Raw genomic sequence first — 26,144 nt, 5'->3', positions numbered from 1 at the left:
GTAGGTTTGTTTCTTCATAATACAATGCAGAGCAAACGAGCCTCATGCCCGAACCATATGTTATATCTAAACTGGGCCTATAATCTGTTAACACAAATGAGTGGGTGTAGATGGTATCTAATGCGTCACATAAAAAGAACCTCTTTATAGTAACAGCATTTTTCTGCTTTTAATCTATGTAGATCGTACTCTGCTGCATTGCAGCTCAAGGTTTTTTCCAGCTGGGAGAAGGGAAACTTTACGCAAGGTTCAGTGGGTTTCAGCTAATTCCATTCTCTCAATGTATGAGTAAATTAACAGTTGTTCCTTACACTGAAACGCAAGGCTACCTAACTAATTTAGGAAAGCAGCACAAAAAGATGGCCAGGTATGTGTCAATTCACCCCTCACTCATGCAGAAATAAAGCATTTTATTTGTTAAAATTGTCATTAGTGCAATAAGTCCTAAACAAAAAAATTAGTATTTTACATGTTCACAGGTAATTTAGCAAAACATGTTTTTGAAGTCCTTTAGTATTATTATTTTTTTTTTAAATGAAAAGTAAGGCAAATAAAAATCCACCACTCTTCTTGGCCCAAGCTAGTCAAACCTAAAAACAAACGATTGTCTATACATACGGTTTAAATACATTTGTTTCTGACAAGCACTTAAAAATGACATTCCACAACAAAACACAGTTACAGAATTGCTCTCTTAAGATGCTCCCAGGTTTCCGTTTCTCCTAGAGGCCATTCCCTCTGTGGACTGCAGATCACCTACACGGCTTCCACTTTCTTCGTCGTTAAAGCGTTCGTATGTGTTTGGCAAAGAGCCATTTATTCCTCTGTCATCTTTACGTAAAGACACGGGCAAGTTTGCTAGGGTGAAGTTGACATCCTTAAAGGCATGCAATAGAAATATCCCCACTATTATAGTGAGAAAGCCGCTAAGAGTGCCAATAACGTCGTCAGCTGCCATGTGTTGCCACTCTTTGAAGAGGATAGCGGAGCAAGTTAAAACAGATGTTGTGAAGAATACATAATAGATTGGTGTCACGAGGGAAGTGTTGAATATATCCAGGGCTCGATTTAAATAGTTGATCTGCGTGCTGACGCAGACAATAAGACTTAGCAGCAGAATCCAGGATAAAGGATGCGTCAACACGGGCTTCCCAGCAAAAAGTTCCTTTATAGCGATGCCCAAGCCTTTTACACAGGAAACAGACAGAGCTCCAATGACTGAGCATATTGTTATGTACACAAGAATGTTGGTTTGTCCATGCCGTGGTCCCACCACAAAGATCATTATTAAGGACACAATGACAACAAATGTGGCAAAGACCACAAAACCTGCAACAGAAAGAGAAATCACATCAGCCAAAATTCGCGTTTTATTACTCTGTATGAGTTAGGGGGGGGGGGAGTCTGCTGCTCAGGAAAGGGGGGGGGGACTTCCTAATTTTGCAGTATTAATGCCAGAGAATGAAATTCTAAGATGTGATTTTAGGAGGCAGAACTGTTTTTAAATTGCTGGATTTATATTTGAAGGTTTTTGTTTTTTTAGCAACATGTTTTTAATGTTAATTTCTCATTGGTATTTGATGAGTATTTTAGATTGCCTTTTGTAAACCAGTTAGGTCTTTAGTTCAAGCAAACAGTATTGAACTACTGTTAAAAAAATTGCAGCTAGCTGTGGCAGGGGAAGCACAAAGCACATGGCTGTACTTAAAACGCAAACTTCTCTTAAAAGCTTGGTTCTTTTGAACAGTTGGGGGTGCATACCTAAATCTAGGTTTTCAGACACCTTGTTCAAAGTCACACAATACAGTCGTACCCTGGAACTCAGACGTTTTGGCTCCTGCACATCGCAAACCCAGAAGTGATTGTTCCAGTTTGCAAACATTATTTTGGAACCCGACATCCGGCAGGGCTTCCACGGCTTCTGATTGGCTGCAGGAGCTTCCTGCAGCCAATCAGAAGCCACAATTTGGTTTTCAAATGCTTTGGAAGTCGAATGGACTTCCGGAACGGATTCCGTTCGACTTCCAAGATACGACTGTATTCCTATGAACTGTGCATTTCTCTACTGCTCCTTGCTTTACCAAACAGAGTGCGGCGCTCTCTCACCTGGATCACCCAGCTTGTGGGATATTTCATTCAAAGTTTCCACTGCCTCTTCTTGGGGTGCATGAATTACCATCACGGTTGTACCCAGTACACTTAACAAACACCCAACTTTTCCATGCAGATTGAGCTTTTCATTTAAAAAGTACGATGACAGAATGGCACTGAAACGAAAAAATATATAAATCCATGTTGTAAATTTGAATTGCTCCATTATTATTATTTTTAATACCAAAACCCGTCTTGGGGATTCTGACAAGGTTAAAGAGCAAGATAAACACACAGTCTTTGCAATCTGTTTTTCGACAGCTAATATGTTTGAATTTTTAATGTTTTAAAGCTACTATGATACAGTTTAGCTCCAAAATGAGAAACACAGCAACTGGTTACAGTCAATACAAAATACCGAACAGTGTCTAACAGGACCTTGATTTAAGTTGATATGATTAAAACAACTCAATCAATATAGTTTATTAAATTTCTATCCAAAAACCACCCATAAATTGTATACAATTTATTCATGGGGTGGCAGTGCGATGATTGCGGCTGCAAATGAGACCAAATAATTCAAAACAATGAAAAACACCAAACTGATAAAAGGGCAAATCTGAAAACTGAAAGTATTGCACACTGGGCAAATAATCCTAACCATAGACATACAGATGGATTCTTTATTAGCTTCAATTACTCTGGGATGTGATCTTATTCAGAAAACAAGTGACTGTTTTAGGCTGCAATCATATGCATGCTTACCTGGGTGTAGGCCTCATTGAATAAAGTTGGGCAACTTTTTGAGTAAACATGCAAACAGATTTTGCTGCCTCCATTAATAGGGCATTAAATGCAAGTCAAGACTAAAGATAAAATAAAAACACAGCATAAAAAATGGTAAAGGCTGGTGATAAATGAATTATATAAACCAGCCTGTAAGGGTTTCAAACCAACGAATATGTTTAAAATAAAAAAATTCCTTCCAGTAGCACCTTAGAGACCAACTAAGTTCGTTATTGGTATGAGCTTTCATGTGCATGCACACTTCTGCAGATACTTCTTCAGATAGGTATCTGAAGAAGTGTGCATGCACACAAAAGCTCATACCAATAGCAAACTTAGTTGGTCTCTAAGGTGCTACTGGAAAGAATTATTTATTTTTTTTGTTTCGACTACGGCAGACCAACACGGCTACCCACCTGTATCTAGGAGTATGTTTAAAGTCAGAGAAGTGGCAATCGAGAAGATAATGGAGATTTTAAAAAATCTTAAGTATATAAAATTAAGGCAACTGGGGTGGGGGAGTTCAGGAGAAATTGGAATAAGAGGCTAACAGATTTCAACAAGTTTTTGTGTACTCACACATAAGTATGCACTTACTAGCAAATGCAACCACACTGCCTCTGAAAATGCCATATTCCTTACCTTACAAGAACACTCAGAGCTCCTAAGGGAGTCACCAACGTAGCCGGTGCAAATGCATAGGCAGCAAAGTTCGCAACTTCGCCAGTTCCCACTACAAATTAAAATACAAAAGGGGACAAGTTTCAGATAAGCTTTCGAAAACTCAAGCTGACCACCCACCCCTGCAGATGAAAACCAAAATGCATAAAAAGCAGCTTTTATCAACAAGGAAATCCCTAAACAGGAAAATTCAAAGCCAACTTCTTTAACACAAGAATGCCTTTCAGTTTGGGGTCACCTTTCCAGATCTCATTACAACGCTCTACTACTTGGGGTAAAAAAATCTATGGTTTACAATACGAGGGGCATTTTCTCAATTCCCCCTTGTGGAATCGGAAAGTGATCTGGATTATACTGAATTGGAAGCTAGCAGAAATTGGAACTGATCGTTCTCCCCAGTGTCGAAATGAAATCTAAACGCTCAGCAGCACAAATGAATGGGCGTTTGTGTCACAACATACTGTTTCCTGCCTCCAAAGCCACATCTTCCCATTTCCTCTCCAGAATTCAGCCCCATTCTGTCCTAGGGCCCTGTGTTACTTCCCTACCCGGTCTTCAAATTCTTTCACAATACCTGCACTACTTTTCTATGTTCCTTTACTGACATTCCACACTTAAGATCATTCTCTTCCTCCTTTTGGGGGTTCAGAGATATTGCCACATGCCGCCATTGAGCCCTTGCCAGGTGTTGCTGACCTGTTCCTCACCTGGTGTGCTGCCAGAGCCCCCATGTAACACGACCGTTGGTTGCTGCCACCGCCGCCAATCACTCGCCTTACTCCCTCCTCCCCGCAGCCATGTTTTATCTGATGGCAGGGGATTATTATGTGAGCCCACCCAGCACTCAAAAGGTGCGCACTGCTAAGCATCAGACATTGCATCTTGGGGGTGGGGAGGAGATCTGCAGCTGCCTCCTGCGGAACTGCTGCAGGTTGTCTGATCCCATAAGGAGAGACCTCTCTCCCAGTGCCACCAGGTAAGCCACATCTACAGCAAAGAGGAAGTGAGAGGAGTGACTGGCCCTGAAGTGTCAAGCTTCTCAACGTCACACGAGGTCAGTGATGGACCCTTCTGAGCCCCCAGACAGTGCCAACTCTCAATGCAGTCTTGTCTGGATTCACAGATAACCAAAGAGGGCTAAAAAAAAGTATGTTAGCTTAACTTACTTGACAAGAGTCCAGCCCACCAGAGCCACTCTTTAAGGTACGCATGGCCACCTTGTCCTAGTTTTTTAAGAAAAGGGGGGAAAAGTTACTGTGATAATACACAATAGATGCTGCTATTATATTTTAGGTTTTTAATGGTCCAGATTTTTTTTAAAAAATACGATACTAGTCAATAAAAGCTTTTTATTACGATGACTGAAATACTTTTTAAAAATAGTTCTGGAATAATGTTGCTTTGCCCAATCCACGGTGCTGGAAAACTCTTGGGTCCAATATTTGGATATTACTATTGCTACCATCTTTTACTCGATTTACAAGGCAGCCCTCAGGATGCTAGAAAAAGTTTTGCAATATTTCAGATTACATGCATGCACTGATGCAATGCAGCTGAAGAATGTCTGTCTTCCAAGCAGAACACTCCTACAGTAAAATGAAGGAGCTTCTGTGCAATAAAGCCCTGACTCTTCTGTGAGTGAAAATACGGTACACAAAGCTAGGGTTACCTGACATAGTTTCAGATCAGATATATTTGCATTATGCATGGACATATGTTCCCAGAATCAGAGAATTGTAGAGTTGGAAGGGACCCTGAGGATCATCTAGTCCAACCCCCTGCAACACAGGAAATTAATAAAATAGGGGTAATTTCCTTAGCATTGGCTTTGTGTAACTTTATATTCCTTGCGTTTTGTTACATTCCGAAAGATTGTTTTTAAAATGCAAATCTGCGTATCGGCCCAGAGAAAAAAGAGAGAACTGAATATACGAATTCATTACTATGCTTTAATTATATAAATATTTTCAAAGTTACTTCCCTAAAAAAAAGGGTCCCTTCATTTCGACATTGCAATGCTGAAGTCTATCGTAAGCCCAAAGAATTTTTGGACGGGCAGAACTAGCTGCTTCGTCCTTTGGATAAAAGCCAGGTCTCTCCAAGGTCAGAAAATAAAACCAACCTTATCTACTCAACAACGTCAATTTCCACTTTTATTTTAATCCTATTTTTCAACTGGCAAAAGCGAAAAATATTCAGAAAACATTAGATATGCAGTTTGCATAGAAGCCCCTTCTCATTTAATGAACTTTGGGCCGCCATTTTCCTTGACCCTGAAACCTCACAAACCATTGTTGCATCCCCACCTCTCAAGGAATTTAAGGAGCCATACGTTTTTCAAAGATTTGTTACGTTTTGTTTGACAAAACAAAGCTATAGAACTATAAAATTCCACAGAGATCTCAGAGCAGTACAAGTCTGTGTGTTTCAGGCAGGAGCTTTTGCTGCCACGTAAGCAGAGAAGGTACCAATTTGCATCATGAAAAGCTCAACCATCCTGCCAAAATGTACGCATGCTAGCATTGATAGCATGCAAATTGTTTTAAATATGCATGTTTCAAAATAGTTAAAGTCTTTAAAAACAGCTGAAGTTAACCCAATTTATTAACTCTGTAATGTGAAAATACAGTGATTCAGCGTATTCAGATAGGAAGACCGTTTAGTCGGAGGGATTACAGTGGTACCTCGGGTTACATACGCTTCAGGTTACAGACTCCGCTAACCCAGAAATAGTATTTCGGGTTAAGAACTTTGCTTCAGAATGAGAACAGAAATCATGTTCTGGAGGCGCGGCAGCAGCAGGAGGCCCCATTAGCTAAAGTGTTGCTTCTGGTTAAGAACAGTTTCATGTTAAGAATGGACCTCCGGAACAAATTAAGTACTTAACCCGAGGTACCACTGTATTACACTACAAAATTCATGAGACGCTTTTAAACACCAAGCAGAAAAAGTTTTGCCTCAAGGAAACCCCAAATCTATACCATAAAATATTTGCATAAATAAGAACAAAATACATGTGTGTTTTCAGACACCCTGAGTTTGAGGTATCCTTGTGAGGAAGGGGTTTTGGTTTTTAGAATTACGTCAAAATATAAGGGGTTGGGCATAGACATGCTATGGTTAGTGAAACGCGACTGGAGAACCAAGGGGGTGGTATTACTTCACTCCTTGAACACTGTAAATAGTGCTGAAGAGTTATATCCCAGCTTGTCTACCACATGCTTCCATTGTGAACACTATAAGGAGTAACATTTCAGTCCATATGTATGGTCTAGCTGAGAATCCTGCATAGCAGGGGGGTTGGACTAGATGACTCTTGGGGTCCCTTCCAACTCTAGAATTCTATGGTTCATACTGACCCAATCACAGCTCTCGGATTTACACAACTGCCACATGGTTCTCAGCGGTGGAGAAACAGATCTCCTTTCTTGCATCATGTCAAGCTGCCCCCATTTTTCACATTTTCAACTCTTTTAAAACCAAAAGGGCACAAACTGGCTCTTTTTAATTAAATAAAAATGTAGTGGGGATTCTCAGAATTCTGTCCCATATGCTAAATTCTGCATACAATTATAGAAAACTTCATATGAAAGATTTTGTATATGCTTCAAGTTACAGCCAAGATCTGGGCTCAAAGTTCCTGTTTTCCCTTAAACATTTCTCCCCCGTCCAAGCAAACTTTTACCTGCTCTCATGGAGCCCTTCCTAGCCAATCGAAGGAGACCTTTCTTCTTCAGGATGAAACTCCCACCAATGAAAAGGCTGGAGCTCATTGCCAATACCAGACCAATGTAAAAATCATATCTTCCGCTACCCTCAATCATTTCGTCAGTTGCTGAAGCATTCCAGACCGTCACATTGATCAAGGAGCACAGCTGTTGCTGGTACTGGAGGCAAGGTGATGCCAAATTGAAACCTAAAAAAAATCAAAAAATCATTACAAGAAGGGTCAGCGAGAGAGACAGTTCTTTTGTGCCCACCCCAAGTTTCTGAATTTGCTTCAGTGGAAGGGGACACCCATACACACATCCCTCTGGGACAGCCAACTGTCCTCCCAACTCTCCTGAGGGCAAACGGTCTTCATACGAACATGTGCTCTGAATAACTGCTGGGTCTTCAATGCACCTGTCTACTTCATAAGAAAGAAAGAAAATGCACGCCGCCAGGAAGGGGCAGCTCCACTTCTTTGAAACTAAAATGCAGGTACAGGGTACACGGGATAAACTTAGAAGCATTACAAGGATGACAGTGAAAAAAGCAACAGACCTTAAGGGGGGAAAGCTGTTAAACTAAGGAGCAATCATAGGCACATTTTCCTGTGAGTAGGTACCACTGAACACAGAAACTTACTTCTGGTGAAACATGCATAGGATCACACTGCATATTTACAATGACATAGATCGGCATATCCAAAATTAACCGTTCCGTACAAGAAAACAAAATCCTTAAATTGAATCTTATACTATACTTGCAGTATAGCAGGAATGGGGAACCTCTGACACACCACGGAGTCCCAGTTTGGCCCGTAAAGCCATGTCTCTCAAAACCATCAGCTGATATCACTGGTGACTTCAGCTGACGGGCAGGTCAGGGTTTAATAATAATAAATTGTGATTATAATCCTGCAATGGCTGTGTGCTGCTGGTGCATAGCAAGGGAATAGGAAGCAAATCAGCCACCATGTACACATTAGATGTACAGGAATAATAATAATAAAATAAATAATAATAATAATAATAATTTATTTTTTATACCCCGCCCATCTGGCTGGGTTTCCCCAGCCACTCTGGGCAGCTTCCAACAAAACACTAAAATACAATAACCTGTTAAACATTAAAAGCTTCCCTAAACAGGGCTGCCTTCAGATGTCTTCTAAAAGTTTGGTAGTTATTTTTCTCTTTGACATTCCACAGGGTGGGTGCCACTATCGAGAAGGCCCTCTGCTTGGTTCCCTGTAACTTGGCTTCTTGTAGCGAGGGAACCGCCAGAAGGCCCTTGGCGCTGGACCTCAGTGTCCGGGCAGAACGAGGTACATATAGACTATGAAAATAAAGCTACAAAAAGGAAGTAGGCAGTAAAATGACAGTACATGCAGCAGTAGGCCTAGCTCTATGTGAAAGTAAAGGAATCTTTTCCCCTTTTGAATGTCCTTTGATACTGGACTCAGCCAAAAGGAAAGCTTTTCTGTAACACAAATGATCAAACTCCTTGTCAGAAGCCACAATCCCACCTTGTTATGCAAAAGATGTAATGCGCAATGTGAGATATGGAGAAACAGAAGTCATTTATTTCCAGCTTGGGGGAAAAATATATCAGACAAGTAGGTACATGAAACAGGGAACAGGCAGCTGCTGCCTTTTTTTCAAATTAGTGGAGAAAATAACTTGTTTGGGGGAAATTGAAAGAACCTTACAAGAAAGAGACAGTCTCTTGCCTGACAAACACATTTGGTTGTTACAAAAGAGTCTGATTTCCAGCAGGAGAAGTCAACTGGTTTAGTCTCTGAAATTCACAGTGTCACTGATAGAGCTATCTGAAGCTGAACCTCAGTATGCAACAGCTTTTCCGTTGGCTATGGCACAGTAAGTATCATTCAGAGAGAGAGCGCGCTAATAACACTGAGTTAAACTATGCAATACCTTATACACCTCATTAGCAACTCCACATCACCGATCCCTAGTTTAGCGTCACTAACTTACTTATCTGGTCAAACATTTGGGGCATATGTTTGCCAGATTCAAGGTTCCATTTCTGCTCAATGATTTTACTACAGTGGTGCCTCGCAAGACGAAAATAATTCGTTCCGCGAGTCTTTTCGTCTTGCGATGTTTTTCGTCTTGCGAAGCACGGTCCGTCGCAACTGCGCCTCTTCAAGCGGCTTTAAGAAAAAAGCGCAAGACGTTTTCGTCTTGCGAAGCAAGCCCATAGGGAAATTCGTCTAGCGAAGCAACGCAAAAACGGAAAACCCTTTCGTCTAGCAAGGCATTCGTCTTGCGGGGCACCACTGTATATTCTCCTGGGGACAGGATATATTAGGTACCTCCCATCTTCATTTTATCACAAAAATATTATGTTCCGTGCCCTAACATGATACGATGCACACAGTTCAGGTTGGTGAGCTTGAACGACGACACTTTCCAAACATAGGTTGGCGGGTCTGTGTTCTCCAGGTGACACACCCCATGAATGTCTGGTGCAGAACCCCAGCCATGCAACTTACAGCATGCATTTATTTATTTAGTAAAATTCAAACACTGCATGATTGCAAAAACAAACAAACCTCAAAGAGGTTAACGAAAAATGAACCAAGAAAAAATCACAGCCATACTTTAAAATACACAAAATGTCAAACATACAATGTTACAGTGACTGTAACATCATTTTTATGCGATGTGAAAGCTATAATAGTAGATTTACTGCTTTTTTTATTTCAGGTTCCCTTCTGGGTTTTGTATTAAATATGTAGGGCCTACAATCGTTTTCTCTACAACATATGCAACCTATACATAATAATACACTCTTTATTCAATTATGACATTTCCCGATGTACAACTTCTAAATTGGCAGTGACTCCATAACTAAAAATCCTGCCTAGGCAATCCTGAGGATTAAATTTTGCAACACCCTGGAAGATTTACATTTAGAATTATTTGTATGCTGTGAATAATTGCACTAATACACTGGTAAGCTTTCCTTCAAAGTACAAGATTAAACAATCTTGCAGCTTCAAACAAATTCATTCTGGAACCTCATTTACAAATGCCAGGAGTGGCAAGAATCAACTCCAAAGAGTAGGACATGTATAGTCCCAAAACATCTGGAGGGCTGAGTTTGGGAGTGCCTGCTTCAGCCACATGACTTAAAGATAAATAATAATAAAGGTGAACAAGATTTCACCTTCACCACATCTGACACAGGAAGAAAATCTCTGACTGAAAGAAACATGCACTGTGTTGTATTAATCAGCTGTACTGTTCAGAAACATTTATCTTCTTATTATAACTTTGTTGTTGTTTAGTCATGTCCAACTCTTCGTGACCCCATGGACCAGAGCACGCCAGGCACTCCTGTCTTCCAGTGCCTCTCGCAGCTTGGTCAAACTCATGCTGGTAGCTTCGAGAACACAATCCAACCATCTTGTCCTCTGTCGTCTCCTTCTCCTTGTGCCCTCAGTCTTTCCCAACATCAGGGTCATTTCCAGGGAGTCTTCTCTTCTCATGAGGTGGCCAAAGTATTGGAGCCTCAGCTTCACGATCTGTCCTTCCAGTGAGCACTCAGGGCTGATTTCCTTCAGAATGGAGAGGTTTGATCTTCTTGCAGTCCATGGGACTCTCAAGAGTCTCCTTATTATAACTACCTTCCTTTTAAACCTTAGTGGATAACCTCTTTGAAGAAAACAACTTCTCTTTTTGAGTTTCTGTTTTAAGCACCAGGGCCTTTCTTCGCCTATACTTGCATAACTCTTAGTTCTGTAAGAAGTGCACTTATTCCATATACCGAGATTAAACCGTTGTTACAAATGGCCCCAAATGCCAGTATTTATTCTTCAGCTAAATACAGACGTCTCAAAACAACTGTGTTATTTTGTATTGAAAAGAATTCGCTCCCCGAGCCCTGCCATTCTATACCTAATAGTGTCTGCAAAAGTCCAACTGAATTTAATGGGGTTTATTCCCAGGTAAGTAGGGTTAGGATTTCAGCCTATGTATTCCAAATTAAAAAGAAAACTTGTGACTTCTTTCCTCATTTTCTGTCCCATGAAGGACAAGGTTTTGTTCAGGCTAGCAACTGTGCCTTATTCTTTCAAAAGAAAGTAAAATTCACTTCCTAAAGATAGAACAACCATTACTTATTTTGAAATGCCATTGTTCAAGTCTTCCCACATCACTTTTAAAACACACCCAAGCTTTCAGGTTCAGTCTTGCACATATAGATCCCACCAAAAACAGGTTGCAGTTCTACATTACACAAATGTTATCTTAACTGCTTTCTGTGCGATCTTTACAAAATACACCCTTACCTTTGTGACATTTTACAGACATTTCTTTAAGCCATTTGTCTTCCATTTCACTAAGCAAATAGGCTACACTGAAAAAGAAAGAATGTCAATCTGCACTGTGCCAGACAGTAACTTTGTATTGCGCTCCCCTAATTTGTTTACAGATTGTGGGGATCTGTGCAGGGGGTTGTTTTTCTTTTAAAGCTCTTTACAGGAAGTGTGTTTCCCTCCTCTACAGTGGGGTTCAAAGACTAACAGGTATTAGTTATTTTCAGGGTGTTTTCCTACAGTCAAATATCCTGAACTATGTTTGCTGTTTAATTTCAGCACAAAAAGGCCAGTTCAGCTCTGTAACATCAAACCAAAGTTTAAAATTACCTGCAGTAGCCACAACAAGCCAACCCACTGCTCTTTCACATGCAAGATGAGATTGAAAAGCTTCCATCTTCAATGCAAAATGAACCAGAATTCCCTGTTATATCTGAACCCTGCATGTAGTTTAAAAACTCCAGTTACACTGCTACCTCAGGTTACAAACACTTCGGGTTACAGACTCCACTAACCCAGAAGTAGTACCTCGGGTTAAGAACTTTACCTAAGGATGAGAACAGAAATTGTGTGGCGGCGGCAGTGGGAGGCCCCATTAGCTAAAGTGATACCTCAGGTTAAGAACGGTTTCAGGTTAAGAACGGACCTCCGGAACAAATTAAGTTCGTAACCAGAGGTACCACTGTATTGAGCAAACTAGGATCATAAAACCATGGTTTGATACTCTTCTGACGTAACTAGAATCTGAGCTAACCAGAGACCCCCAAGTTCAGAAGCACTATTAAATGAGACTTTTGTTGAGGTATTACAATTTATATTTGTAAGAAGTTTCAAGAGAGATATCTAGGAATAACTGAATTCAGCAAGCAACAACACTAACCATACATTTCTAGCCCAAATCGGTATTGTTTTGTGTTAAACACCTGCATTCTAGCAGATCACATAAACAGATTTTTAAAACAGCCTGTTTTTTTTTTACCATAAAATAAGATCTCTAAATATCACCGCTTTCAAGCAAAAACTAGAAAGTATTTCTCCCCGCAAACCAGGCTTCCAAAATTATCTTCGCCTGTTGATTTTATATCCTTATCCGCCGCAGCATTCACTGTGAATTCCTACATTATTCATGCTGATCTGAATTTGTAAATGTTCCCAATACAAAAGCAAGTAACCAACTTTACTGCGAAAAATTCCTATGAAGGTAATGTTAAGAATTCTAGACCTCTAAATGTTCTCACTGAGCATGCATCATAAAAGAGAGAATGTTAGCATGCTAACAGTAATCTAGTGTACTTTGCATGCCTGGTTCATCTCACTTCTCCTAAAGATGTCTGCATTATTCTGGAGAAGCACAAAGCGATACACAGACAGCCACCTGGGGGTAGGGATTTGAGGAATCCTCCTCATTAATGCTTACGTGTCCCAGGAACACCCAGATTATAAATTCTGTATCACAAGATAGCAGCTCCCCAATTCTGCTGTTGCCTCTGGCCCCCCGTTTCTGCCTTCCAAACTCTCCCCATTCCTTTGCTTAACCTGTAGGGAGACAGTGAGGCTGCAACAAAATATATCCTGTTGAAAGCTGGGGCTGCTTCATGATAGGAAAGGACTGGAACAACATTTTCAGTCACTATGAAGTACAACAGGGTGAGGAGCTGGATCTGTTTGGCAGGCCCAGGTCCTTATCTCCCTAAGCCCTGCAAGTCAAGTTTGACACGTGGGCAGAGTTACCCACCTGCCATTCCCTTGACATCATGGCGACATCAGGTGACTCATTTCTGCCTGTGCAGTTTGAAATCAAACCATGTGGGCAAAGGCCTTTGCTAACGCCACTTTTACCTGCCACACACCTGACATTATATAAAATATCAGACATAGGGCAATGAGTGGTGCTTGGCCAAAATGGCCCAGCAGGCCTAATTGGGGCCATGGGCAAAGGTTCCCCCACCTTGGAAGTAGAATGTTATATACCATGTTTCTCATTTTTGATTCTCCTAAACCACGGGTGAGAAGGCAATGCTTCTCCCGATGTCGCTGGACTACAACTGCAAATCATCACTGACTATTGGCCATTCTTGGCTTGAGCTGATGGCAGTTGGTGTCTGGCAGCACCTGAAGGGTTGTTAACAACAACAACAATAATTTAGTATTTATATCCCACTCATCCGGCTGGGTTTCCCCAGCGACTCTGGGCAGCTCCCAACAGAATTAATGATAATAAAAAAGTGATAACACAACAGACATTAAAAACCTCCCTAAAGAGGGCTGCCTTCAGATGTCTTCTAAAAGTCAGATAGTTGTTTATTTCCTTGACTTCTAATGGGAGGGCGTTCCACAGGGCAGGCGCCACTACCAAGAAGACCCTCTGCCTGGTTCCCTGTAACCTCACTTCTCGCAGTGAGGGAACCGCCAGAAGGCCCTCGGAGCTGGACCTCAGTGTCTGGGCTGAACGATGGGGGTGGAGACACCCCTACAGGTATACTGGGCTGAGGCTGTTTAGGGGTTATCTTTGCTTTAAGCAAATACTGGTCCTTCCAATTCTACAACTGATTCTAAGCTATCAAACTATCGCCTACTGAAGAAAAATACAGTGCATTTGTTTTCTAGAGTACCTAACTAGACTTAAGGAATGATTTACAACCTGTAAAACTCAGAAGTTCCTATGATGCTAGCCTACCTACTCTAAAATGGCAAAGAAAAAAATGGGTAACTGAATCATACAAATCGTGTGGCAAATATATCCTTAACTCTGATACTTTATCAGTAGCACTTCCCTTGAAAATTTTTCACTGCTCTAGAATAAATCACTCTGCTCCATTTTCAACAAATTATGGAAGAAATAATTCTGAAAGCTAAGGAAACAAAGGTGATCCACATGTATATGGTTGAGCACAAACTTTTAATTGGGACCAATCAAAATATCACAATATTGTGGCAATATTTTGAGTTCTCTAGAAGTCTTCCAACAAACAATGTATTACACAAAGAATGGGGGCTGGAGAAGAAATAACCAAAACAAATTAGAGTAGATATTGTAGGCTCGGTTCCAAGATGGGGACCACAGACTGAGCACCAGCCCCTCTCAGGTGCTGATGTTAACAGATGACAGCTTTAAGATTCTGGCTGTTGCAGCTGCTGAGAAATTAAAGTTATGCTTCCTGCTGGCTAAGTAGTTTTACAACAACAAACATAAAAGTAATAATGTTAATTATAGTTTAAATGCTTTCAATCCTACATACTCAGATGCAGCCACAAACTTTCAGGTGCTGGGCAAAATTAAAACTCATTGGAAGTGTCAGCAATCCAATTCCCAACACGAGGCCAATTTTCACTACTTCTACATATAGTGCTAGCTTAGCGTATTTATAAAGCCACTGTAGTTCAGCTGCATACATTTTTACTGTATCTTAACAAAGCAACTTCTGTCTGGACATGTTACAAGATTATAGAAAGCCCTTCATGACTATGTCACATGACACTCTTGTACAAGGCGTATCACAAAGGGAACCTAGGACCATTACAGCTTTGAGAATCTGCACAATAAAGTGCTACTAGCCTCTAGTACAGGGGTCTGCAACCTTTAAGACAAAAAGAGCCACTTGGACCCGTTTCCGAAGAAAAAACTGGGAGCCGCAAAATCATTGCGACATTTAAAACAAATATAACACTGCATATATTGTTTCTTACCTTAATGTCCGATCTGACAGCGGGCGGGAAGGTGACGTTGGGACGGTGCGTGACTAACGCACGCACCGCCCCCATGTGACGTCACAGCCAGTACAGCGCCTGCCACAGTGGGGAGTGTTGGGGCGCACAATGTGCCTCCTCCCCTCGCTAGTATCCGCCCCGGAGCCGCAGCAAAGGTGTAAAAGAGCCACATGCGGCTCCGGAGCCGCGGGTTGCAGACCCCTGCTCTAGTATCTCATACAACACCATGAGGGCAGAATATTGCTTTAGGTCCAAAGTGTTTAACGTGCTGAGCTAGCAGGACTGATCAGTAATTTACATACAGAGGACAATCTCTAATATATAGTTTTTCTCTAGGTGGTGGGGCCTTTGAAAGCACCATGGGCCTGGGAGATCTCAGGCAGCCAGAATAATTGCCATGAAACAGGACTGCACATTATTCTCACTTCCTCACATCCACACTGCAGCTCACTTTTTGATGTCAATTGGAGCTTTCTTCAATGTCAGCCTCATTCAGTATTCTATAGTAGTCCACCCTTAAGGTTGCAAAACTATTAATATGTACGATCACTTTGCTTGAACAAAACTGATGTTTTAAATTACGTTTTTGTGGATCTTGACCTGATTTTATCCTTACATGCTACACTCTGCCTTCCATTTTTAAAAATGAAAACCCAGATTAAATATGTGCAAATAAATAAAATTATTATTAGTTAAAGTACTTTATGCTGCTTTTCTGAGCAAATGCCCATCCAAAACATCTTACAAGCAAAATAAATATCAAAGTAGTATGTAATTTTAAAAAGCCACAAGTCAGCACTTAATAATAATAATATTCTTTCTGTTATATTATTATGGAGTAAAACCATCATGAGATCAAGCATTAAGGGGTAGAACCTCTACATATGTAACATATAAAAGATACTTGCTATATTTTGTTCTAGGAGCAAAGATGAGACCAAGAAACCCCACAGAACCCTGTTCAGCGCCTGGAGATTGAGTACCAATCCCCCAAAACAGGTTTATATCAAGTGCATTAGGATTATCCACCAGACTTGCTTTACCTCATCCACTTGGCAAAAACTTCAGTACCAGAACAACCACACCTAGGTATTTAATCTCAGAAATGCAAACTAGGTGTCTTGAGCTGATTGGTAATACCCAAACTCCAGATCTTTTCCAGCAAGTGCTTTATAGCAACAGCAGAAACCCCACAAATCAATTCCTGTGGTTCTCAACTCACCTCCCAATTACCACATTCTGGAGAGGGTCTGACAGAACCAATTCAAACCAGATATAAGCAGACTTCTACTTTGTTTGGGGGTTTTGTTTTTTGTTTTTTACTAAGTCCCCGAACTCTACCAATTCAACCTAGCAGCAAAACACAGACCCTACAAGTTAAAGAGTCCAGGGTTAAGCATGCAATCAATAAAACATAAAGCAGGAAGGAAATAGCTTGTGCCTTTTCACTGAAAGACAGAGTAGAACTATAACAAATAACGGCAACTGTAAAAGCAGCAGCACAGCTACTAGCAATAAGCAACACACAAGGCAGAAAAATAATATTAAAAGTTCTCTAATGGCCAGTAAAGGCTTACAGAAATAGCAAAGTCTTCACCAGCTAGCAGAAGGAGATAGCTAGGCAGGCTTCAGAGGGCAATGAATTCACCCCTATGGACAACACAGTGGAGAAGACCCTGCTTTGGCAAAGGATGGCGTATCACCTTCACTTCTTGAGCAGTGTAAGGTCTTCAACTGGTGATCCTGGACCCATTACTGAGTCACCATACACCCAAAAGCAGGTTACAATGCCGCCACCACATTGGGAAAATAAATAGAGGCAAGTCTCCAAGTCTGTTTGAGCTAAAGGTGGGTCTTAGGGCTAAAAAGGCTGAAGACTAATGCCCTAAAAGGATATTAGACCCACAATATTGACATACAATCACTCCAACTATGAGAAGAAATCCATCCCATGGCTCACTCCTTAAGCACCACAACTTACTAGAACAGCAGACCAGGAAGCAACCTAGAAATTAACCAACATGCCTTTAATGATCGTAATGAAATGAGGTAAGAGAGATATGAAGCTACAGGCTTCCAAGAAAGGATGGCTATAGTTCCTGGAGCTCCTTCGCCCACGTCATCCTGCCTCAGCCGCGCTCTTAAAAATAAATCAGACTGCTAAATCTCCAAATCACAACCCGCCTCAGCCTGCTCTGGCGAAGTGCGTATTTAAGTGGAAGTCGCTCCCCTGGGTGACGCGCCACTCACTTTTATTTTTACTCAAGAGTAAACCCGTTGACATGAGTGGCCATGCCTAACCCGCCTCCATTCATTCCAGCAGGCCTGCTCTCTGCGTAAAAGTTAAGTTGGCATCGCATCCCACCGAAGCGCAACAACTCCCGGGTAAGTGCGCACCATGCAACGGTCACAACAATGTTGTGGCAAGGAGAGAGCGCGTGTGAGTGTCGTGCAATCGCTGGCTCTGTGCAAGCGCCACACAAATCTTCTTGCAACGACCATCCCCTCCGCTTTGCACGCTCCGCGCGACGCCGGGCAACTAAAGCAAAGCGCCGCTTGGCGAGGGGCAGGAAGGAGGCCGGCCGGAGTCGCGCGGGGTCCGGCTCCGCTTCTCTGCGGGGAGACGGAGAGAAGCCGGAGGCCCAAAGCCCGGTTACCTGCAACGGCGGCGCCTCTTTCTTCCTCATATCCCGCCCGCCCGGAGAGGGGCCGCGGCCGGCGCAGCGGCGTCGGAGAGGAGGAGAAGCAGCAGCGGAGGAGGAAGAGGCGTCGGAGGAGGAGGAGGCCGAGGGGAAGCCAAGCGCCCTTGCCAAGCGCGCGCCGTCGCCATGGGGAAAGCCCCGCTCAGGTGCTGGGCTGCTCCGCGCCGGCGCCCGCCCTCCGCGCAAACCCACGCGAGAAACTCCGCCGGCGCCCTCGCTCCCCTCCCTTGGCACGCCAGGCGGAAAGGGAGGAGCCACGAGCCGGGCGGAAGCTGCCTCACCGAGGGGATACGTTTTTGGGGTGGGGAGGGATGTCACGTGAGAGTTTCCCCCTTCCTCCTTGCGGGGAGGTGTGTGTGGGAAATGGGGTAAGGGAGACACCCAAGCTTGCAGTGCAAATCTGCTCAGGAGTCGTGGGAAGTGCGCGCGAATTTTGGAGCAGGGGCCTCGTTTGTTTATTACATTTCTGTTGCATCTGTTTATATTGCATTTATTTTCCCACAAGGGAGTTTCAAGGTGGCGTGCACAGTTTTCCCCGGCCCACTACTCCCGTTTTATCTTCACAGCAACCCTGTGAGGCCGGCTGAGCAGCAGTGACTGGCCCAAGGTCAAACCCAGGTGTGCTTCTTGGTGGAGTGGGGATTAGAACCCTGATCTCCCAGTCTGACCACTTACACCCCACTGGCTGTACTTGATATAGGGTCCGGCTGCCGCTGTGTAGCAAATGGGCGGCTTTGCAGTCGCTTTGTCCTTGATTTCATGTACAGGTGTGCCCTTGGCCACTAAATAAAGGTAAAGGTACCCCTGACCATTAGGTCCAGTCGTGGCTGACTCTGGGGTTGTGGCGCTCATCTCATTTTATTGGCTGAGGGAGCTGGCGTACAGCAGGGTCATGTGGCCAGCATGACTATGCCGCTTCTGGCGAACCAGAGCAGTGCACGGAAATGCCGTTTACCTTCCCACTGGAGCGGTACCTATTTATCTACTTGCACTTTGACATGCTAGGTTGACAGGAGCAGGGACCAAGCAACGGGAGCTCACCCCATTGCAGAGATTCGAACCGCCGACCTTCTGATCAGCAAGCCCTAGGCTCTGGTTTAACCCACAGCTCCACCCGCTAAATACCTGATGGCTAATGTGTGCGTGTTTCCAGTGGAATTCCCATCTACAGAAAACATACCAAAACGGGTTAGAGTACCTGTAGATGACCCTGGAGTCTCCTTCCAACCCTACAATTCTGTGGTTATCATGGACCCATAAAACAGGGAAGAACTATCGCTTGCTATTTGCCCTTCTCACTGTGAGTTGTTTATTCTGTCTCCTGGGGCTACTGCTTTTTGTCTGGCCAGCATCTAATTGCTTAAGGGCAGAGTTCATTTGAGAAATATGAGCCCGCAGTTTAAGCACCTGATACAAAGTAAGATAGTGGAAAAAGTTGGCCTGGAGGGTTTCAGACCTCATTAAAGAGGTTTAGTCAGTGGATGTAAACTGTAGATCCTATCTTGGGTGAAAAGGAAAACTAGGAGAAGAGCACAACATGGGCACGTGTATGTAAGCCCGGTTGCCCCTCAGCAATTGCTTGTGGGGAGACCTGTGGGGCCTAAGGGTTCAAAACTATGGTAGGATGCCAGGGCCCCAAAATGGCACACGGGGAGAAATGAGACAAACTTAATAAAATGGGGCCCAAATCTATATAGGAGAGTAAGCAAGAGATTCAATTAAATATACAATTTTAAAAACATTGAAAGAGGAGGGGAGTCCCAACGATTTAGGTATATTAGTTTGGCTACTTCTAGGCTGCAACAGTAGACCCTCAACCTCTGTCCTTCCCTGGCTGTGAGCTGCTGCTGAAGAAACACTGAGAGGTGGTCCAGTGGTGCTCTCACTTCTCTTGCCTTCACTGAATGGTTCTGAAAAAGACAGTTCTTTTACTAGTTTCTTTGTGGTTTCTTCCCCTGAAAGCTGTCTGTGGACAAATGCCGTGTCCCTCAGCCTCAAAGCGAGATGAGCACTGCAACCCCATAGTCACCTTTGACTGGACTTAACCGTCCAGGAGTCCTTTAACTTTTTTTTATTTTTTAAACCTTACTTCATGGGATTGCACATCCATATGTATGCACACACACCTCTATTTTTCCAGCTTGTTCTGCCCAGTTATGAGTTCACTGTTCCTAACAAAGATGTTTGCTTTAAAAAGCAAAATAATAGGGGCAGCATCGAGAGGAAACAGCAGATTTAAGAATGCAACATAAGCAATGGAATTTGGTCTCGCTAGACACAGTGATGGCCACCATCTCGTATGGCTTTAAAAAAAGGAGATGACCAATACATGTACAACAAAGCTTTCAATGACTATTAGCCATAATGGCTACAGACCCTCCAAGTGTACCAGTTTTCCAGGGATGTCCCTGATTTAGAAAAGCCGTCCCGGTTTCTGATTTGATCCTGGAATGTCCCACTTTTCCTTAAGTTGTCCTTATTTTCATTGGAGAAATGTTGGAGGGTATGGAGTTATTCAACTCCCAAGCCGGCTGATGGCAATCCTGTATAGGGAAGGGTTTTTTAAAAATGTTTTATGTTTTTATTATGTTTTTATATATGTTGGAGGCTGCCCAGAGTGGCTGGGGCAACCCAGTAAGGTGTGTGGGGTATAAATAGTAAAGTTATGATTATGGAATGGGACGTCTCTATTTTCATCAGAGAAAGGTTGGAGGGTATGTGGCTATGCTCTGCCTCTGCACACAAGAGGCAACAACGCTTCTGAATGCCAGGGCTCTTCTGAAGTATTGCCTTTTAAAGTCAAGTCCCACCTGGGTTTCCTTTTAGTTTAATATATCCGAAAAGAAACATACAGTACTACAAAACTCTAAAGGTCAGATTCACAACCAGTCTGGGTAGTGCAATGGGCTTTTGCCTCTTTTCCGTCATGCCCCCAAGTGGTTCTAGGGGGTCAGAAGAACCCCTAGAACAGTACATGGGGGCCATGGGAAAGATAAAGGGGAGATAGTTCTGTATGGCAAGTAGAAATCATAATAGTGTGACATCTAATTCCTAAGTTTCTTTTACCTTAAAAGATTTATGATGACTTGTCCAGTCCCTTATTCAAGATCACTATGACAACCTAAATAGGCATAATGGGATATCTCCATGGTAAAGTGGTCCCTCGGGTTAAGAACTTAATTCGTTCCAGAGGTCCGTTCTTAATCTGAGGTACCATTTTAGCTAATGGGGCCTCCTGCTGCCACCGCCCTGCCAGAGCATGATATCTGTTCTCATCCTGAAGCAAAGTTCTTAATCCAAGGTACTATTTCTGGGTTAGACTGGGTTAGTCTGTAACCTGAAGCTTATGTAACCTGAGGTACCATTGTATATTCATGCACTAGTGTAATGAATGTGTTGGTACATTTTAATTATTTCAAATTAAAAGTTATTGTTATCTGTGTCTCTTGTTTATCACGCTCTCCACTGCTACATCTGCTGCTTAGGAGCTGATAACTTTCTCAAACTGCTTGCTTACTCCAGCCAGCATCTAAATCATGAATAATTCGGCCTGCCTTTCGCACACCAGGTGCCTCTGCATGTAATCTGAAGTGCTCTCTCCCACTGCATAATTCAGAGGTGGCTTCCTTACCTTACGTTTCATCCAGCTTCAAAAACTGCTGTTGCCATTTCACAGTGAGTTCTGGTTCTAAAAACGGACGGAAGCTGATTAACAAGCCCAGTTCATGTCTTCAAAAGTTCAGACGTGCATATTCAGAGTTTTTCTGCTATGGCATTGCAACCACTCCACCATGCCCCATTTAAACACCCATATTATTAATCCTCTCCTACAGGGCCACAAAAAGAAACAAATATATATATGCCATTCCTGTGACTTACACTGCAACTGCTACATGTTTGGGGTCAGATATGGCATTTGTCATGTCATTTGGCCTTGTATCGCTGTTTTGTTTTTAATTTCTGGCAGGAGGGGGCACTACAGTTCTGAACAGTGAAAGAAAAGGGGGAGAAGCCTTAAGGCACTGAAGGTGTAATGTTTGCCAAGGCGAAGTCCAAACACTGAAAACAGGTTTTAGAGCTAAGCTAAGCCCCAATTTAAATTAAACCATAAAAGTGAATGATAAGATTACTTAAGTACTAGGGTCTGTCACATCCCACTGCTAGTAGGTTAGCGCGCCTTAGGTAGAATATAAACATTTTCTTATCTTTGTGAAGGAAAAACAATTAGTGATTTTGACTGGAGGATTAGGAGAAAGCCTGCTAGTGAGACTGTGAATTATAATACTCTCCTCAAAAGGTAACAGAGTTACGAAGAAAAATCTCAAAGCAAAACACTGAACTAGAAATTTTTTTATTTTAAAACAGTACACATTAATAAATAGATCTGTTGTCAGAATCCTTAATAAATAGCCTTTGCTAATTTACAAGGCAAATACAATATGCCTATAACTACTTTTTTTTTAAAAGCTAAGCTAAGGTTATTGAGCATTTAACAAATCTATATACACATTGTTTTGGAAGCTAATAAAATAGTCCTCTTTAGTTTGCCTGAAGTAACTATATTGCAACACAAAAGCATTTAAGCAATCAAGCCCATAGCATTTGAGGTTTGCTCCCTTTTCCATTATTTGAATCCGCATTTTTATTTGACGCCAACCAGCCAACACCACTTCTACTACAAGAGAGAACAGAAGACTATTTCACCTCTAGGTCAGGGATGGGGAATCTGTGGCTCTTCCAGATGTTGTTGGACTCCAGGTCCCATCAGCCCCAGCTAGTGTTGTAGTGTGTTGTAGTCCAGAAACATCTGGAGGAATACATGTGCCCCACACCTGTTGGTGTGGCTCTATGTAAGAAGCCCCCCCCCCAAGTGCAAACCTATATACCAACTGTGTGTTCAAAGAGCTCTGAAATCTTTATAAAGTCCTCCATTTATATTAGAAAGTGCGAGTGGTCCATCATGCAAGTACAGTCCAATTTTCAGTACAGTTTATAGGCCCGCTTTATTTAATCTTAAAAAAATCACAGCTTCCATTTCAAAATTCAGTGTATTTGACTTTGTAGCTAGTTTTTTTCAGTATCACTACATTCAGCATAAACCAAGTTTATTACTAAGATAGTTTCATATAAATGAAATGAACATATTCATATAGATTAATACAGTGCTTTTTTATTAAAAATGTTTAGGGGTACTCTCATTTTCCTACTCATTGAAATACTACCGCCCAATGAGGCCAAACATAGATTCGCAAAATGTTTAGGGGTATGCATACCCCGGCATACACCCAGAAATAATTTCTGTAGGCAGAAACTTAAAAGCCAATTAAAGAGCACTTCATATTTATTCAGAACTAAGTCCCACATTCTTTAATGATGCTTGCTCCCTTGTCCAAGTAAGAATTACAGCCTTTGTTCTAAGTATTTCTGGGGTCGCTCTATCGAGTTTCTAAGTATTTGTTAGTGGATTGTGCCCAAAGTCTACAAAAAAAGTATTCTTGTGTAAGCAGGCTGTGAGTTGCAACCTTGGTTTGCTTTTAAAAAACACACATATAATATTGTGTTGTATTTAGGATATTACAAAAATGTTTTTTGGCTTCATCAGAAAGGTTTATTACTATTAGACTTCAAGTCAATAAAGCAGAGGATAAATATGTAAATCCTACATCATGTTTCTCAAAAGAATTAAGTGTCTTCTGTACATCATTATCATACTTCATAAATATGCTATGAAATGCCTTTAGAGCATGCTCAACTATAGCGCACTGCCCTTCCATGAATATATGGTCCACTGAAAATAATTAGAGCCCAAGCTAATGAAAATGTTTTAAGTGCCTAGGTTCCTGTACAATCAATGTGTACAAACTAGGCAACAACCTAGAAAGTGCATGTCAAAGTTTGAGGAAGACTGAAATTGAGGAGATAACTGCATATTTATTTCCCAGTATGGGACACCAATCAATACTGTAAGGAACTTAAAACACACAAACAACCAAAGTAGTAACAGCTGAGGAAGATCAGGGAATGGAAGGAAAATATTGTTACTAGCATTACTATTACTGTTGATTATTTTACACCCGGAGTTCAGGAAAACTGACCTTTACACAGGGTAACAAAAAACAAACAAACAAAAAACGGAAGGGAAATCTATCAGTTGAACAGAGTAACAAAAATAAATGCATCTATTTGCCATTCAAAATGCCAAATGCCAAGATATAAATTATGTGCAAGGCCGCTAAAAATAGGTCAGAACATTATTCTATTCCCGCTAGTCAGTGCACCTAAAAACAATGCCCATATATCAGAAATCAACCTACATAAGCCAGTTCAAAAAGTGTCACAAGCAGAGGGTGGGTGCATTGCAGAAAGGTGACAGCACCACAAATGGCCTCAGACGGACTTGGCATGCTCTACTGCCTAGACAAGGGATGGCCAGCTGGCAGGCTCCATGGTCATTTCTACCTGTCAGCCCTTCCCTTTTAAAATCAAGGGGTGGTAAATCAAGTATATGTACACTCTTAAGGAAAGCAAAAATGTTTTTTTCAGTTGCAAGAATGAGAGAAATCCCATACTTTTTAACGCTACATCTCTCTCGGATTTGTCTGAAGCATGTATGTTATACATAAGCATATATATATATTTGTCTTTATTATGCTTGAGCACACAAACATACACGCTCCATAATTATAAAGAGCTTCCTTCAAGATGGCATAATCTTTATTATGGAGCCTGACAGGGTATGTTTGGGTGGCAAAATAGATTTCTGCCCCGAAACATTATTGGGAAGACAGTGTGTCAACCTTCCCCCCTTAGCCATCCCAGGCCCAGACAGACAATGCCTCGTTCAGTCAAGAATACCTTTGTATAGGATTTTAAATGTGCATAAGTACTGTACCAGCATACTTGGTTAGGCACTTTTTCGTAGAGAACAATAATGCACACGAGCATTTGCTCTAATTTCTAGAATGAGATAACGCTCCTAGCCATGTGCCTACCTACATTAAGGAAAACCAAACTGAGGTCATCATAAGTCAAAGGCTAGAAAAAAAATAAACTGTGATTTAATCTCTGGATATATGTCTTTAAAAAAAAACAACAAGAAAAGAATTACCACATCTCAATGATTTTCTTTTAAAAACTTTAAATGTCAAGCACACCTTGTTTAAAAAATACAATGCCTTGGAATGATTCCCTCCAGAAACTTACCATCACAAACAGCAAGCTTCCAGACAAAACTAATACCTAAACTTTATGAATACTGATTAAGGGCAGTCATCCATAAATCCACCTTTCTCAGACAAGTGTCCTCTGGTGAGCAGGACACATGGTGAGCCGATAAGACCCCAACTGCACTTCTGAAGCAGGTAAGAAACATCAGGATTCCATTCCAAGCACTGGGGGAGAATTCCAATGTTTCTTACTTTCTCCATATCCTACAAAATAGGAGAAGACCTTGCTTCTTTCCCAAGCCTTCTGTTCATGTCAGGAGATTTTGGGAAGGGTTTTGGTGATTACCACCATACAAGCCAACACAACATTTATGGACCCTTGATTAAGGGTCTTTGCACAAGTCACGACTGGTGACCACCATCACATTTAAAGTGGCCTATATTCATCTACTCCAACGTGTAGACACGGTGAAAGAGATACCTATCGGTAATCCAAACATTAACAGTGTACATCTCTTGTATAAACTCTCAAGCAACATGAGAAATGCCCTTTTATTTTATCAAATTCCATTTAGAAACTGACATCCCATTTGTAATTTTCCAGACAAACCTTACAAGAATTGCAGAACTTCTGCACTGATTATTTGTGTGAATGTAGAAAACCAACAACTCTCTATGCTGCAGTTGTTTAACTTTGTTGTTTAACTTTCACCCAGCAGGGTAAGTAACATTATTGCCAGGACAGGAGTGGCTTTTAATGAAGTTGAAGCTGGAATCTGAATTCATCGATTCCTTATTTGCTTTGTGAATACAAATACTGAACTTCCAAGTTCACAGAATTTTAAAAGTAATGCATACTTAGGAAAAGGTGTGCATATTTGGATCAATACTCCAATGCCTATGTTATGTATCTTTGGAACTGATAGGAAAAATATATTTCTATGGCTGATGTCAAATGTGTTA

General features: G+C 41.7%; 1 protein-coding gene across 3 annotated transcripts; it reads right to left on the bottom strand.

Annotated features, from left to right (window-relative positions):
- Positions 1 to 390: 390 nt before the first annotated feature.
- NIPA2 (NIPA magnesium transporter 2) lies at positions 391 to 18,235 on the bottom strand. 3 transcript variants are annotated; one of them, XM_081197587.1, is made up of 6 exons: positions 17,971 to 18,235; positions 7,244 to 7,474; positions 4,725 to 4,781; positions 3,520 to 3,610; positions 2,107 to 2,267; positions 391 to 1,329 (listed from the first exon to the last, which is right to left on the bottom strand). In XM_081197587.1, the coding sequence occupies exons 2-6, from the start codon at positions 7,380 to 7,382 to the stop codon at positions 695 to 697; spliced, it is 1,083 nt and encodes a 360-aa protein (XP_081053713.1). In that variant the 5' UTR covers positions 7,383 to 7,474; positions 17,971 to 18,235; the 3' UTR covers positions 391 to 694. The 3 variants fall into 3 exon arrangements, with proteins under 3 accessions (XP_081053713.1, XP_081053714.1, XP_081053712.1); XM_081197588.1 differs by lacking the exon at positions 17,971 to 18,235 and adding an exon at positions 16,891 to 16,978; XM_081197586.1 differs by lacking the exon at positions 17,971 to 18,235 and adding an exon at positions 11,579 to 11,655.
- Between the last annotated feature and the right edge of the window lie 7,909 nt (positions 18,236 to 26,144).

Source organism: Podarcis bocagei (genome assembly GCF_964188305.1).
Source record: "Podarcis bocagei genome assembly, chromosome: 6".
NCBI classification, from domain to species: Eukaryota; Metazoa; Chordata; class Lepidosauria; order Squamata; family Lacertidae; genus Podarcis; species Podarcis bocagei.
The sequence above is the reverse complement of the archived record's forward strand: the minus strand, read 5'-3'. Positions and strand labels throughout refer to the sequence as shown.